Raw genomic sequence first — 17,115 nt, 5'->3', positions numbered from 1 at the left:
CACTTTTCAAACACAGAATTGTGGGAGTCTGGAACCAACTCCCCAGCAATGTTGAGGCTGACACCCTAGGATCCTTCAAGAAGCTGCTTGATGAGATTCTGGGATCAACAAGTTACTACCAACCAAACGAGCAAGATGGGCCGAATGGCCTCCTCTAGTTTGTAAACTTTCTTACGTCAGTTTAAGCCGCTTGCTTCCGTATGGCGCAGGAGTCTCCAATGTAAACAAAGCAAGGCAGTATGTACTAGTGCGAGCGGCGAGGGACAAAAATCACTTCAGAATGCCACCACTAAGCGTACTGAATAAAAGCACATGTATTCTACTAAAGCTTTTTCCTTTAAGAGTGCAGCTAAATTCTTGATTATTCTTACTTTTCATACACATTTCTCATTGTTTACGACTCTGATTGGTGAAGTCATGCGTCAGATAAATTTGGTAGACACAGCACTGGCAGCTATCAGCCACTGAAAACTGTAATGCGAAACAAATGACTAAACAGGAATTCACTTTCTTACAAAATAAACTAGTACAGTTTAAATGCATGTGGTTTTATTTACTGTGCTAGGTGGGGGCATTCTGTTATTTTGAATCCATCCTATTCCCTCAAAACCATTCTTCACTGATCGGAAAATATTGTTTACTTTCAAAATCCTCGCCCACAAAGAAACAAGGGAGTGGAATGCTAGTGTTGAACAGACAGGAGAGAAGAACCTCAACTGAACTGAGTGCAGCACACAGGAGAATCCCTTGAACAGTTACCAGTACCAAAACAAATCGAGGAGAATTCAAGGGAAACAATTACATTTTCAAAGAGAGTACAAAAAATCTCATCCTAGGCAACGTGTCAAATGTCATTGGAAAAATAAATTAAAACGTAAACACCGGGCATTGGTAGCGAGTTCACACACAACTGCTGACAGACCAAAGCTATTTCTTCATGGAGAACATAACATGGCTGTATGAGGAAGCTAAATTGGTAAAGCCTCCATAAACAGTGCACAAGCAAAGACCCTACGAATGCATGTTTATAAACTGGACATTATCTGTACTTAAAATTAAATTTATATATGAAAATACAACAAAACCACATCAAATAAAAAAAACTCAAAACCTGAATATTGTTGAACTGACACTATGAATACATAGAAAAAGCAATTGTTCTAAACAAATTCAATTTAAAAACACCTACCAACAACCCATTCTTTAAACATAATTCCATGGTATTAAAGTTCCTACTTAACTGGAGGTCTTAATCGAAATGTGTATTTTCAGAAGACCTTTGATTCAATTGTACATGGAAATAACTTAATACGGTAGCAGGGTTATAGAGGGGCAACATGAGCACTAGTTTAGCTTTTTTTTTTAATTTATTTTTTTAGGTAAATAGCATACAGGTATAGCTAAATAGTGAGATAAAAGTTTTTTTTTTTTACTCTCAGCAATTGAGAGAACTTACCTCACAGGTACTGTAATCCTCAGAGTCTAAAAGCACACATAACTTGGGAAGGAGTTCCGGCCAATTCTGTAGCTCTCCCTTTGAGGCAATAGTTGTGATCAAAATACCTAAAAGACAAAACAATATGTTTACATACTGCAGAATATATGCCGTTTGAATGACTATTTAACTGCATACTAGTCTTGATGATATAGCGCTTATCACACATACCCACAGAGACAGGGGTATAGTGGAGGCAGGCAGACATATCTCTTCAGAGTTTTGCACACCCAGCATTTCAAATATGTACTAAGGAAGAGATGTGTAGATATAGGCATACAATGTCCCAGAAATTGGATAGGCTTTCATTTCAACAGTCACAATGCAAGACCCTTATTGAAGAGTTTACACTAAGTAGAGAAGAAAAACGCTATAAGGGTGGGCGAAAATGTGTGACCCAGTTGTTTGTAGTCTACATCACACCCAACAACCACAATCTGATGCAACTATGAGACAAAGTGAAACTATAACAACGTTTAAAGAAATGGTGTCCCCTTTGTCAATACAAGGAATTCGAAAAGTAAAACAGCATGCCTGTAACCTATTTCATACAGATATTTTTTTATTCTATTTAATATATAAAATGTGTATTTAACGTATATTTTCTTGTTACTGCAGGATTCCACATGGCAATTGAACCTAAAGAGCGTGCATGGTTCCATTCATTACAATGGCCGAGGAGACACTCCTTGCAATGAAACGTGTCCTTGAGATGCCCAGATTCCAAAAAGGTTGAGATGACATAAAAAACCCACCCACAGTGGCTCTTATCAACGGCGATGTGTCTCCAATGTTTTTTAAACACTCGTTTTTTATGAAGTCCGACACCCCATTTGGAAAGTTGTGAAAATGTGTCTTCACATTGTTTTTCAGAATCAGACCGCTAAGAGATCTGGTGGGTTCATCTGCAAAGGAAACATGAATAAAGGTCAGCTTAAGATCTAAGAAAATCTAGATCAGAAAAAGCATAAGGTATCAAAGACAACAGCACTACAAATAACCCAAATAATGAACATTTGGACAAGCCCTATATTCTTTTAATAATTCTATCTGGCAAAAACATGTGTTCTCCATTTAACTTTCAATCCAACTAAGTACGGTCTCCAAGCTTTGGGATATGACATTATTATTATTATTATTTGTTTATTTAGAAGACGCCTTTAGCCAAGGCGACTTACAGAGACTAGGGTGTGTGAACTATGCATCAGCAGCAGAGTCACTTACAACTACATCTCACCCATAAGACGGAGCACAAGGAGGTTAAGTGACTTGCTCAGGGTCACACAATGAGTCAGTGGCTGAGGTGGGATTTGAACCGGGGACCTCCTGGTTACAAGCCCATTTCTTTAACGACTGGACCATACAGCCTCCAGTATCAAGGGAATACGTACACACAGCGTTAGTAATAATGAGTTAAAGTTGAATATAATTACATGGCTAATTTACAACTGAACCCTGAATCATGGGGTGTAGACAATGTTGTAACTACAGTAGCTTGAAGCGCCAACGTTACAAATCCAGGACCCAATTTACAAAGCTTTTAAAACACACACTTTTTTCCCTTAAAATGACACATCATAATGGTCTGTGAACATGTAACAATCAATATCTGTATATTTGCAATCCCAAGGCTGCTGACGATCAAACGTCTGTGCAAAAGGATAGACCCACCAACACAAACATCCTCAATATCTGGTTAATGGCAAGATTTTGAAGTGCCTGTTTCATTGGATTGTTCCAATCCACAACCTGTATGTCCATCATTTTTAGAATTTGGTGGTACTCTACCAAGAATCACCCATGTCAAAACAAAACTCCTATTCATCATCCTAACCCAGATATACTGCTACTCAGTGTTGGACAGGTTTCAGTATGTGCTATGTACTGCATGTGCTTCTCTGTCATTAATATTGTTGAAACAGAAAACAGAGGTACTGGTATTTACTTAGAAGATGAAAATGTAGATGTTTGCCAAAGTGGCTGGCAGTACAATGAGGTATAGTACTGTACGCAGGAATCAGCAACTGTAGTGAGAATATCACGAAAGCCAAGCGGGATAGGTACTAAGACTGAGGTAGGGACCATGGTCCAAATTTATCAAGGCCTTTATGCCAAAACGCAGTTTGCACCATTTTTGTTATAATCGTGTCATGCGGATTGGCAATTTAATTACGTACGCAAACATTACCCGTCATCCTATTTCTATCATGGGCTACATTTCAGTGTGAAAACAACATTCTTCTTAAATATCCTGAAGGATAATGCCCCTTATCACTTCATACCAAATACACATTAATGTTACGAGTTGACACCAATAATGACTCACCCTAACAAACGCATTATTCATTTACGTTACAAAGTTTCAGATGTTGAAATAAATGTTAGTTTGCATCCAAGTATAATTTACTTGGCCAGTTTTTGATTGGTATTGTTGTCTTCAGTCACCACATGCATAAATCCACCACTGATCCAGGACAGAGTTCCATTAGAAGTGCAGCTATATGTGTACAGTAGGCCCTGTCATTTGCCCATAGTAAAATTATATTAGTAAAATCTTCCAACATTTATGAAAGGCATAACAAAACAACAAAAGAGGTGTGGTAAGCATATCTCAGCTTGAAACTACTACAGTAATACATGATGAATGCACTGCCCTGTGACTATATTCACAAAATGGAAAGATAGAAAGAAAGAAACAGCCTCTCTTACCTTCCGATTTCAACTTTGTTAACACAAAGATCAAGTAGTTGTTGAAGTCTGGATACTGATTTAGCTGCTCAAGTTTCTAGAAGTCAGTGGTGTTAAGGAACATTGGAAGAACTGAACAGAAAAAAACACAAGTGATGTTTCATAGACTGAATGACGCAGACATTCATATAGACTCGAGTGTGCTTATTAATCTCCAGTAAAGTGAGCTGGGTAAAAAAAAAATATATATATATATATATATATATATATATATCTATATCTATCTATCTATCTATCTATCTATCTCTATATCTAGATATATCTATCTATCTATCTATCTCTATATCTAGATATATCTATCTATCTATATAAAACTGACCACTGGGGAGACTACAAATAATCTGCCAAATAGGATTGTATCTGTACAGTGTTTAATTAATATTAATATTTCTACTCAAAGTTGAAAAAGACCACGCTAATGGTAAAACTAATGGTAACTATATACATGAATTGTTGTATTTTACGCTGGTATGCATCTGCCTCTAGTCAATAACAAATAAGTAAGGCCCTGTGTAAAACGCGATTTCACAGGTTGCGCCGAAATTGTGAAATTATGCGATTTTTACAATATTCTTAAGAAATAAATACATTATTTCATAATTTGTATTTCATGCAAAAAAAAAATCATTAACGAAATTGTACTGCTATGCTGTGTGCCTGCATGTACTATTCGCCATGCACAGTGCTGTGCAGTGATTCTGTCATGTGACTATGCAATCTAGGCAGGAAATTTAAAATACTATACAATGTAAACAAGAAGATTGAGGTCTCTAAAAAGGCTAAACATGTGTCTGCAGCAGATCATTTACACAGTGATGGAGGGAAGATCTTCTGTAAATCCTGCAACGCTACTGTATCACTACCAAGAATCAGCTGTTGACAGGCATTTAGATTCAAGTATTCGCAAAGAAACAAAAACCAGTGACTTCCACATTCCAAAAGTCCACTGAAAACCATGAAGCACGAAACACATTACATTTGGACCAGACAGAGGCGTCTGTATGCGCAAATACACTTCTTGAAAAACTGGACAACCAAAAGTTATGTAAATTCTTCAGACTGAGTGTAGCAAAGAGTGATTCGTTCATCAGCCTAGCTGAGACATGAATACTTACCTAAAGATGCTGAGTATCACAAGCAGGAGATTATGGAATTGGTAAAACAGTCTGGTTGCTTGTCAGTGGTCAATGACGAGTCGACCGATGTCCAAGATCAGTATGTTTTACACATTGTATTTGTTTTGCAAGACCTAAATGGTGAACATGCATCTAACGTACTAGAACTGAAAGCTGTCCTTGCAGATACACTTTACATACAGGCTGTTAATTACAACACCCTTTCACAAGCAAACTGTAAATTGCTTGAATAACTGTGACGTTGATTTTGATGATGTCTGTGCATTTATGTCTATATTTGATGTTTAAAAAAATAATAATAATCTGTACACATAATTAATAAAATAGTTCTGTGCACATTCTGTGAAATACGATACTTTACCCGTGACACTGTCGTGAATTTTAAAGAAAATTTCCGTGATTTTCACAGGACCTTACACATAAGATGGCAAGTTAGATGTTTTATGTTGTGCAGTGAACTACTTATCAACAGGTCTTCGCTACAAGAATACCAAATGCAATCATACACTCGCTTTTGAAAGTTAGCAAGTTCCAATAATAACAAACAAGCCAATCATACAGAGTAAAATTCTTGTGTTAGGGATAAGACAATGCGCTCACAATGTACGCAGTTATTAATGATGATCACTAATGACAAAGCCCTAACCATGGGTCTGGATCATGCAGTGCTATGCAATCTGTATCAAATGTAGAAATGACTAAAAGTAGCAATGACAAACTGAATACAAGTTACTGTCTAATAGTACAGCTATGGCCAAAAGTTTTTAATCGCCTAGAATTTTTGGATTGAAACATGATTTTATAAAAAGAAATATAAATTTAGATATTTTATTTAACATCATGTAATCAAAAGAACTACAAAATGATATCGCAAAAGTCTACCAGAGCAGGGGCGCTGGAACTAGGGGTGCAGCAGACTTTGCATGGCTTCCATCATGGGGTTACAGTTTTGTGCAATGGCTTTCAGCACCCCACTTTAAAAATGGTCCCAGTGCCACTGACCAGAATCCATAATAGTACAGTATTTCATGTTCGATTTCAAAATGTCACATTTCTCCATTTCTGTCAGTTTTCGTTAAGTATATGGAAAACTACAAAGCGGTGTGTAATATGTTAACGTAACATTATTCAGCAGGTTTCATGCGATTTTATGCATCAAAATGTGTTAATTCTATAGGGTGATAGAACACTTTTGGCCATAGCTGTAGGCCCAGGTGAACAAGTCCCTCCATACATCGCGACATTATACTAGAGGCGAATGTAACTGGTTATCATTAACATAGTGTATGCCAACAACAGGCTTCAAGAAAAATAAATACAGTCAATCCAAATAGCCTTGATAGTGTGTATAGACAGTATTCATATCTACAGCGTCTAACATATTACTGTTGTACTGACATCGAGTATAAAACCGTACTGGAGTGACTCACAGCATACCAACTGTAGAAAGGCAGCTATTCTGCCATCACTCAGCTTCGTTTATTCGGGAAATTCTACGCAACGCCGGGGATAGTAGACGCCTAACACATAGTCGTACGGGTACGATAAGCAAATCCACAGAAAAAAAATAATTCATAAAAATAAAACATATTATATATATATATATATATATATATATATATATATATATATATAATCTGCAATATTGATGTGTTAAAATTATTTTGTTCCACTCGAATAAACAATATATTTACCTGGTCCATGCATGCTCGAATCGGTACCGGTAAACTACATTTACAAAAAAAAAAGCACAATCCATCGCACTTGCATCACAGATTTGTTAAGAGGAGGCTAACCCCTCAAACCATTCAAATCATAAGCAGACAATATTTAAAAATACAATAAAAAATAACTTTAACTATAGTTAAAAGAAAACAACAACCCGCTGTTCAATTACTATTGGTGTCGAGCAACCCGCCGAGCCGAGCAGTGTGGTTATTCTGCATCCCGGTTATTACAAAACCTCAAATGATATACTCTGTACAACACGAGAATACACCCCACACATCTCTTCCGATCGTCCCTGCTCTGCTCTTAATATTATTAATAGCAGCATTATTAAAAAGGATGCTTGCTGGACGGTTCGTTGTGTGGAGGTATCCGGAGACTGTGACTCTTTCAGAAGCTGTAGAATTTGCTGAAGTCCTTGCTCATCTGGTTTCCACTCGTACTCCATCTTGGTTTGCTGCAATGAGATCAGACACACAATACAATTTGGGATGAAAAAAAAAATAACAGATGACCTTCAATTAACACGGAAATCGGTGCTCCTAGCTCTAATGTACCCTGCCAGACAGACAGCCACACACGTAATCGCTATACACACACCTGTGTTTTGTTCTTTAGTGAATGTTATAAGCTAAGTTGTACAGGCCTGAAATCGCACCAACATTCAGCTTTGCAATAAGACCCGATCAGGCGGAGTCATGGCGCATTTACAATCCTGCCCTAGAACATGCACGCGATTTCCGCCGGGTCCTAGCGCTCATCGAATTTCGAAACATGGGCAGGTTATTGCTAAATATAATACTGCTACGTACAGACCCTCGGGCGAATTTGTAAACACTGAGGAGAAAACCTTGATTTCAAAACGTTGAACACGTTCCTTAATTGTTGTAAATACCCCATGTAGTTGGATACTACAGTAGTTTTTAAAAAACAAATACAGACTGTTAAAAAAATTAATAAACATTTTTACAGATCAGCTGTAGAATGGATGCAGACATGTACTTAATTCAAAATCGGTCAATGATGAAAACGACTGCAGCAGAACAAGCAAAAAGAACAGACCTACCACTCGCAAGATCTGCTGTGTCACTGGCAGAAAGCAATGGCCCAGCTGGGAAGAAATATGCATGCAGACCCCACTTAGTACCCCGTGGTCCACAATGTGCAACATGCTGAACTGAAGACAGTGTACTACATCAATAATAACAAACACAAAGTCAAATAACAACACACTGACTAGTGTAATACGAACATCACCTCATTCCTCATTAAAATGCTGTTCTACGCTGCTCTAGTTATGCATAATTCAATTTCACAGAATAGCAAAGGGACATTTTACCAAGATGATTCCAAACTTGAAAAAATATCTGTTTGTCTACATCTAAAAGAGAATAAGTAACCTGCCAGGACAGTCGCTGTTTTTGTAAATGGATACACACTGTAACCATGAGAACATGGGTGAAAGTGATGTGCACAAGGTCTTTACAGCACAATGCAATTTGCAATTTGTTTTGTATCAGAGTTTTGCTGCTACTCGTACCTTTAAATGCTTAAAAGAGTTGCTTGTTACTAAATTACATTACCAGCTTGGTTCTCTTTTCACACACAAAACAGTTAAGCACATTGCATTTTGGTGTAAAGCCCTTGGTTGTCCAGGCACTGTGTGTTTATTTACAATGTAAAGTGTTCAAGTAACTATCTGCTGTTCAAGCACTGATCAATTCCTGTGACCCAACCCCATTCACACGCTGTATATGTACTGTATACAGGGCTTGAATTTCAGTTTTGTGTGCTGGGGGGATTTCCCCCCTATGCTGCAGCCAATGGGGGGGATGCCAAAATTTTTGTGGGGAATGGCGAAAGAAAAGAATGATACTGCATCATCATTCACACTGGTGTTGCTTAAAATAAGCTGCTTTCAGGAGACCTACAGCTGTTTATCACTGTGAGACAGAGCACTCTCCATTGCCTGACGTGAAGTTTTTGCATGCAGCAGAAGAAAAAGGTGCTTTTCCTTTTAACCAGAGCTCCGTTTTTTTTTTTTTTTTAACTCTTTACACTCAGCCCTATTTCTGCCTGTTTTTCACTGTTTTCATGTATGTATGTTTAACTACTGGACAGTTTGTACTGCATGCATGTAACATATCAAATGAAATGCCACAACATTTCCTTGCACATTATGCAACAGGATCAGGCATACTATATGTTGTAGAGATGAGTATATATGTTAAAAAAAAAAAAAATCATGTTTGTGGTCACTGCTAAGGCCTATATATATACTGTAATCATAGGCTCCAAAAAAAAAACACTGCACCATTGAACCTCAATATGAAATTAACATGGGGGGGGTGAGAGAAAGCTGAGCTTCCAAGCTTTCCAACGATACCGTCCCTTTCTGTCTAGCTGCTACGGAGCAAAAGCTCAAAACGAAACCTAAGCTGTGAACTCTGTCACATGATGAGAGGCTTAACTTCAGGCGATCGTAGTTCCGGCTAGCAGTACCGCATACATAGTGCCTACAAAGGTACCACGAAATGTTCCTGTCAGGACAACTGAGGAAGTCAGCAACTTTTTTTTAAACTAACAAAACGCTTGTTCACTGCCAAACATTAACTACTTTAGATGTGTAATGGCTGCAGTATAGGATACTGACCTTAGGTTTAGGGTTTCGGTGTTGGGAGAGGATTATTCATTGTTTTATTAACAATAATATGATAACCAATCAGAGTGCAGTATCCTGACAGGAACATTTGGTGGCACCTTTGTAAGGATAGCTACCGCATACACACACTGAATACGTCTTTGGAAAGCCCCGAGTCTGTACTTTTAACAAGCCATGAACCAGGTAGGTGGCTTTTACGGTGCCTGAGCAATATGTGCGTAACCTTCGGTGCGCTGGCGCCCCAAAATGAATGGGGCTGAGTTTAAAGAGTTAAAGCGAAAGTCACCGCTTGCAAAACAACACCTAGATAGACTTAATATCGTGTTTTTTTTTTCAAAACTGTTTACTTACTGCAATGTACTGAGTTTCTATAATCCTTAAAGGTAGTGGCCGAGAATCATGTACGAGAGAATAAAGTCTTGCGGTACTTAAAATATGCAGCAATACTTTTATTTATTTATTTATTTATTTATTTATTTTACCCAGAACTACTCAGAATGCGGCTCATAGTGCTTTCGTCACTGACACCCACTTCCTTATAGATTGTTGTAGTGTTTCAGGCATTCTAAATTGGGCTTTTCCAGCACTGAAAGTTGCAGATATGCGGGAGCAACTTGGAAAATGCGCGATTCCCGCAATCCCGCGCTGGAATTCAAGCCCTGTGTATAATTAACATCTATTCAAAAAACAGAACACCAGTGACTGAACAAGACTTGAACTCAAAACATGAAACTGTGGTGCCTTTGATGAAAGGGTTTAATGAAAAAGAAACTTAAATTATTCTGAATTAAAATTCCATTACCAATCTCAAGGGTGAGAATTGAAGCATGGAAACGGATTCTTAATTCTTTATTCAGTATCAGGATTTTTATTGCCGGGTTTTAATTTCATTTTGATGCTCCTAATCGCATCAGTTAAATTGTCACATTATGAAAGGGAGCAAACATTATAATGTTCCTAAATATACTTAAATGCATTATACAGAACAGATATCTGATAATGGTAGGTAAACAGGCCAATTAAGTATGGAATTTTAAGCATGCCCCTCTTCTGAAAGCAGCACATCAAAAATGACTTGATTTGATGCTACTACATCATATTTTATTGAGTTTTAATTAAATTATTTGAACAATTTCCCTACGACTTGAAACACGTGTTCCATTTGGATACGGGGTTCCCAGGTGCATACTACTTTTTGCACCAATGGCATTTAGAATAAATGCTGCTTCTTCACATTCATGGCACTCAATTTAGAAGGAGATGGTTATCACTTGGGAACAGGACTATACTGTGGAAAGGAGGCGGGGAGCAGTCCTAACTGGTTAGCCTGCTGTATTAACATAACATGCAGCGTGGAATCCAAATGCACAGGGAAACAAAGGTCTAGTTTTCTTTACAAAGACAAGAGACCTCACTGTACTCCAGTTAAACTAAAGCAGTATTTCTATCCAGGGTTAAATCTTGCAGGGTCTATTGTTGAGGTGCTTTATAACAATCTGCATCTGTTCAGCTTTTAGTTTTAACCGGAGAATAACACATATGTTCAATTAGAAGTTATCTGGCCAGGTACGAATGTTTTTTTGGGGGGATTTGTTTTTCATTTAACCCATCATTATTCAAAGATCAGTATCTTCAAATATATGTTTTAATACGCAGGAAGCCTCACAAGTACAGTGGTACCCCCACAAGAATAAAAGCAATGCTTATGTTTATGCTAATATAATAACATTCATGAGTATTGGTAAACTGATTTGGTGATCAAACTACATTTCATTTATGACAAAATGTTTACAGCACGTCCCAGTTGTTTGCATTTGAATGCTCTATAGTATGTTTCCCCCCTTCTTTTCAATAAAAGTAATCCAATGCTAATTTCTTTAACTTGCTATTAGCAGCATTAGGTGCCATTTTGATCTGCTAACTACATAATGATTTTCTTTCTGAAGGTCAGGGCTTACTCTCTGATAATGGATTCCTGTCCTCCCGGTTCACATGATAAGCTCAATTATTGTCATTTATTTTATTTTTTTGCACCAAGAGACTACTCTCTGATTAGGTGGATATCTGATATTCACTTACTGTACATAAAACAGTCTGCACAATCCCATCAGCCAAACCTCTTCAAAATAAAACCCTGACTTATCTAAATAAATGATAACGCAATGCAGGGTTGCCTGTAACTGAATTACAGTAGGTCAAAATCTAGGCTAGAAGCCAAAATTATCCCACAAATTAGGCCTTAGCAGTCAAGCTTTCTCTGCCCACTGAGGATACTCTTCCTTTCAACAAGCCTCTGCCAGACTGAAAGCACTTTCAAGCCATCTATTTATGACAACACAATTAACATGAATTGGCTTTTAGTCTTCTAATTTGGTCTGTATTGTTCGACTGATGGTAGTATTAAGCAATACCTCCTAAGTGAGTCTTGTACCAGTCATTACTTTTTAAAATGTTTTTGAACAGAATAAATGGAAAGATCTATTAGCAGATCATGTCATAAAAGAAATGCCCAATTACAAACACACAGGTCCGTCCACATTTTCCATAATGGAAATTTGTACAGGAAAATAAAATATCCATGTACTTAATCTAGTGTCTCTATCAGTCAATTTAAAAAATACAGTTTATCCAATTCTAAAGCTATCATCTTTTCTCTATTGCTGCCTCTATCTGGTGTTGTTCTTGTTTGGAGCTGGCCATCTTGTTTGATCACTACTCGTTTACATGCACAAGGAATCAATACTTTTGTCATTGATTCTTGTAACCCTTTAAGGTACAAGGGACATACGGTATGCATCCCACCAATACAAATCATACTAACTTTCTTATTTTTGCAATGAGGCGCACCACACAGGGTTTGAAATGTACTGACAGGCTGGATCTGGTCATTCAAATGGTCAGATTCCTCGAGATACTTAAGTAAGTCTCAAATGTATTTTAAGAATAAACCGTTTGAACCACTGCTCAATTCTGTGTGTACCTTAAGGGGTTATGACAAACTCAATTAGGTTTGGAGGAATCATTGTTTCTTAGCCAACTTGACACCCTCAACCTCAACGTCAATTCTACTTGTGCTGATTCAGCCAATAACCACCTAATAACTATACTAGGAATAACACCTCTGTTCCACACAGGTCTAACACCCTGCAATGTTTTACGCAATTCCTCGCTGCCTTATAGTCATAGAAATTGCACTAACCTGCCCTCATTCTCACGTGGTTCATTTGCAAGCCTATTGTATGCGTACAAGAGCCACTGGTGTCAACGCGATAATATTACTTCAATGTGACTGTCCTGGAAGACGCTGCCACTTTAATTTTTTTGAGTTAACAAAATGTGTATGAGGTACCATTAAATTCAATTTTCAAAGGTTTTATTTAAATTCAGATTATGAAAAGGTAGGAAAATGCTTCGTTTGTTTTACCAAGCAACAAGATACACTATTTTTTTTTGCTATCTGCGGAATGAAAACGTGACATACTATAGACCCTACTTCCTAAAGAAAAAAAAAAGAAAACAGAAACAGGATGCTTAACGATCAGCTACAAAGCAGAATGAATTACTTAACTGTAAATATACGCAACAACTGGAAATGTAAATAGTTACACTTACCCAAACCATCACAAAGAATGTGACCCCAAGTGAAAACGTCCACAAGAAGTTAATTTGGTTTCTACCTTCCTGGTATTCTTTCTGATATGCTTTGTCTTTTCCCCTTGGTCGAAATGGCTGAAATGAAAATTTGTGGAGCTCTCTTATCTAGCGCTGGATCTGGTTGGACAGAATCTCTACAAATTGTGAGGAGACAGCGTTACCAGGGCAACCACATCCTGAGATCTTACAGCGGGTTCCCAACGTCACTGCAGCTTCGTGCTTTGGCCAATTTTTAACATTATTATTATTATTATTATTATTATTATTATTATTATTATTATTATTATTATTATTATTACTACTACTACTACTACTTTAGTCTTCGGATGAATTATGTGTTTTCTGTAAAGTCTAAGCATTTTATTTAACAAAAGTCTTAACAATTCCTTCAACCACCAGAGATGATTGCCCGTACGGTTCTATCAACGATAGCAGAGTGAAAAAAAAAAATAACATTCTCTGCATAGTTTATGTCAAGAACAATCCACAGCAATATGTTTCATTTCAAGTAAAGTATTCATTTAAGAAATTATCTTTTTAGAAAAACAATCAGTTGATATGTTAAACTGAATGGGCATTCCAAATGTAACTGAGTGCTGATTAAGTAGGCTAAAAAAAAGTGAAGAGGGCGGGCAGCCATTATTCACGCGCGGGAATAAAAATACAACAATACATTTATTTCAAGGGCTTGTAATTAGTTGTAAATTGTATAGTGTACATTGTATGACCCTGTCGTTAGATTAAATGAATACCACAATGAAGTCAAGGCAATTATTGTACAGCTCCGGGTGATCTTGTTTAACATTTTGTATTTATGTTTTATCCAGAATCTATTTTTAATTTTAAACTAGAATAAGTCATGTCTTGCCAAGTACCACTGTGGGATTTGTAGACAATTCATCAAGCAGTTGAAAATACTGACCACACAAGTATGAAACTATTTTGCACTGCATAAGCCTAGGATGCATTTGTTACATCTGCTCTCATTTAGTATTCTTGTAGATGCGCTGCACCGAATTATCTGTGACAGGCAAAGGGAGTTGCTTCATATTTCTATGGCATGCAAAAGTTATTACACCTAGTTTAGAAATCCAATCAAATCCACCCTACACGTCCTTCTGTTCCCATTATATGTGGAATATGGCAGCATTCATTTTTTAATGAGATTGAAATGGCCCTTTCTTCTGGAGTGCCTGATATGCATTCCACAAGATATGCACCACACGATTTGAATAGTGCAAGCCAACTCAAACTGAGATCAACTACCATCGCAGTGCAGCACTGGAGCTGTATTTAACTACATATCTTTTTTGAGTATGTAGTTTAAATACTTTCTCTGGCTCCTTAGAAATAGCTTCTCAAGATCCCTTTCTAACCTGTTCATTTTGACTGTTTTGCTGACAGCCTGGATCTGTACAGTGCTGTGAATCTGGCGCTGTGTCTCACAGGCCTGATCTGTACAAAATATCTTTTGCTTAATCCATCAAGAAGCCAGCCACTCTGTGGTTCACTTGCCAGCTTGTTGGCCTCCTTGATTGGCTCTACTCTGGACACTTCAATAGCACGGATTAAATGGCAGGTTTAAGAAACCTGCTTAACAGCTGGTGTTCCCGGTGATGGAACAGCAAGGTTTCGGAATGCAGACCAAACTAGATGTTGCTGTTATTGCAGTACGTGCCTCAACTCTTAACTTGTGTAATCTGCTATAGCCTGCACGTGTTGTAATTTTAATGCTTAAAACCTCTCTGATTACCAAACCAGCTTTAGAAGCCATGGACCAATAGATTGTATCAGCGGTCAATGTATTGTTTAACTATTCTAAAACTGTCTTCAGTTCAGTCCTTTAGTTTATAGACTGATAGACGTCACACTTTATTTATCAAGATGTTGGTCATACTTGGTACACACTGTACATGTATTCTGTGATTTTCTCTGTCAAGTTTGATTGTGGATACGTACAAGAAAAATGAAGGCTTTTGTGCCAGTTATTCTAGAATTAAATTGTAACTATTCTTTTACCTAATACACTTATTGATCATTGGTTAAGAACAGCTACACGACTTTGCTGAATGGATCAGTCAGGTGAACAAACTGTTTCCTTTCGGTGGCATTCTCTGATCAGGTTAAACCCTGGTTTTAAAAATACCATTCAAGAAACAGGATCACCCTAACTGTGACATGCATTGCTTTCCTTAACATAGATTATTATACTAACATATATAGTGTAGTCTAAAATATGCATTTTATATAGCCCAACAATATATACAGTAATATATGTGTTATACACGGTCTAAATATTCTATGCCTGTTAACCTGAAACATTAGCACTGAAAATGTGTTTTTTGTTTTGTTTGTTTGTTTGCCACCAAATCACAGGAATGGAAAATGGGTGTCTTCCAGTGCTTACAACAGCAGCATAATTATGTTGTGTAACTAGAAATAACCTTTAGCAGCATGGCCACTTTGTATAATAACACAGGCAGCATAGTGCCCAGCTGGCTCTCATAGTCCACTACATTACCATCCAACAGACTGGAAAAGAAGACACCTGCCACATAATCCTAATTCATCTTTGCAGTTATCAATCAGATGTTGCTGTAGGGTGAAGGCAGAAGAAATTAGTGCTTGATGTGAACCAGTTCATTTACACACATTCTCTTAATAAGCGAGGCACAAATCAATACATGCATGCGTGTGCATCTTAATTGAATACATTCATCACTGCCACTATGATAGTTCTTGTTTATTTTTTGCAGAAGGTACCTTTCTGTTTTCTTGACAGTTTTTGTCAATCCTCCATGACCAATCGCTAGTCGATTATCGCGATGGAAAAACACTGGCTTCGACAGAGGCTCAACTCGGAACACCTGTGTGATTCCCCTTCCCAAGATGGCTACCACATGCCGACTCTATACTTAATGTATGCTCCATCTTGGTGCAGATAGCTCTAGAGTCAACACCTGACAGGAGGCCAGATTTTACCCCACCTTTTTACCTTGCCAGTCATTTTATAATTAAATACATCATATTTTTGAAGATATCAAACAAAACATAAGACAAAAGCTAATCTAAACAATTGACCATTCCTGTATTAAAGTTTACCTTGAATGAGGAAAGGCAGCAACTATTAAGAAAAAGCAAAATTAAGCCTATATTTTCATTTCTTTGAAAAAAATGGTTAAAAAATAGTCCGAATTGAATTATTAACAAAAAATAATAATAAAAAAAGCATTACGCTTGATGTATGATCCCAGTGTAGAGAAATTACACAATGATTAAATTGTACTTGGTCAATGGCCAAAATGTGTTGTTTGCAATGGCAACGGAAACCCGTATTCAGTTTCATTGGAGGAACGTTATTGATGGGGCTTCTCACAAACATTCATTTCCAGCTATTAGCAGATATTAAAACACACACTACTCACGCTTTACATTTCTCAACTTTAAATGATGAATTCCCTTGCTTTAAACTAACTGACTGTGTAATAATTAATTTTCTTATAAAAAGATTTGCAGGAAAAGACTAATGATTTTATATAACCCCAAAACTGTTGTAATAAAAGAATAATAAAATAAGAAAACGTGTGTGTTGGTCTGAAAATAGCTGCAGTTTCCAGTACCGGTATATCATTGTATTTTAATAAAAAAAAAGATCATAGGCGTTCGTCTTTAGATGGTATTGTATTTTATAT

At 37.1% G+C, this 17,115-nt stretch overlaps 1 protein-coding gene across 3 annotated transcripts in view; it reads right to left on the bottom strand.

Moving 5' to 3' along the window:
- The window catches only part of LOC117403984 (transportin-1), a 42,180-nt gene extending 28,716 nt beyond the window's left edge, over nucleotides 1-13,464 (bottom strand). The window contains exons 1-5 of one of the 3 annotated variants that reach the window (XR_009307413.1): nucleotides 13,382-13,464; nucleotides 7,451-7,564; nucleotides 4,205-4,280; nucleotides 2,251-2,400; nucleotides 1,457-1,563 (exon numbers count right to left, since the gene is read on the bottom strand). Coding sequence is in view for 2 of the 3 variants with exons in the window: in XM_034006547.3 (XP_033862438.2) it covers nucleotides 1,457-1,563; nucleotides 2,251-2,400; nucleotides 4,205-4,280; nucleotides 7,451-7,564; nucleotides 13,382-13,390 (456 nt within the window). In the remaining variant the exon portion in view is untranslated. Of the gene's footprint in view, nucleotides 1-1,456; nucleotides 1,564-2,250; nucleotides 2,401-4,204; nucleotides 4,281-7,450; nucleotides 7,565-7,707; nucleotides 7,859-13,381 lie in introns of those variants that run through there. The other 2 variants (XM_034006547.3, XM_034006548.3) reach the window with 2 other exon arrangements.
- Nucleotides 13,465-17,115: the final 3,651 nt, after the last annotated feature.

The sequence above is a fragment of the Acipenser ruthenus genome, chromosome 2 (genome assembly GCF_902713425.1).
Source record: "Acipenser ruthenus chromosome 2, fAciRut3.2 maternal haplotype, whole genome shotgun sequence".
In the NCBI taxonomy this organism is placed as follows: Eukaryota; Metazoa; Chordata; class Actinopteri; order Acipenseriformes; family Acipenseridae; genus Acipenser; species Acipenser ruthenus.
This window is presented reverse-complemented; position numbering and strand designations above follow the sequence as displayed.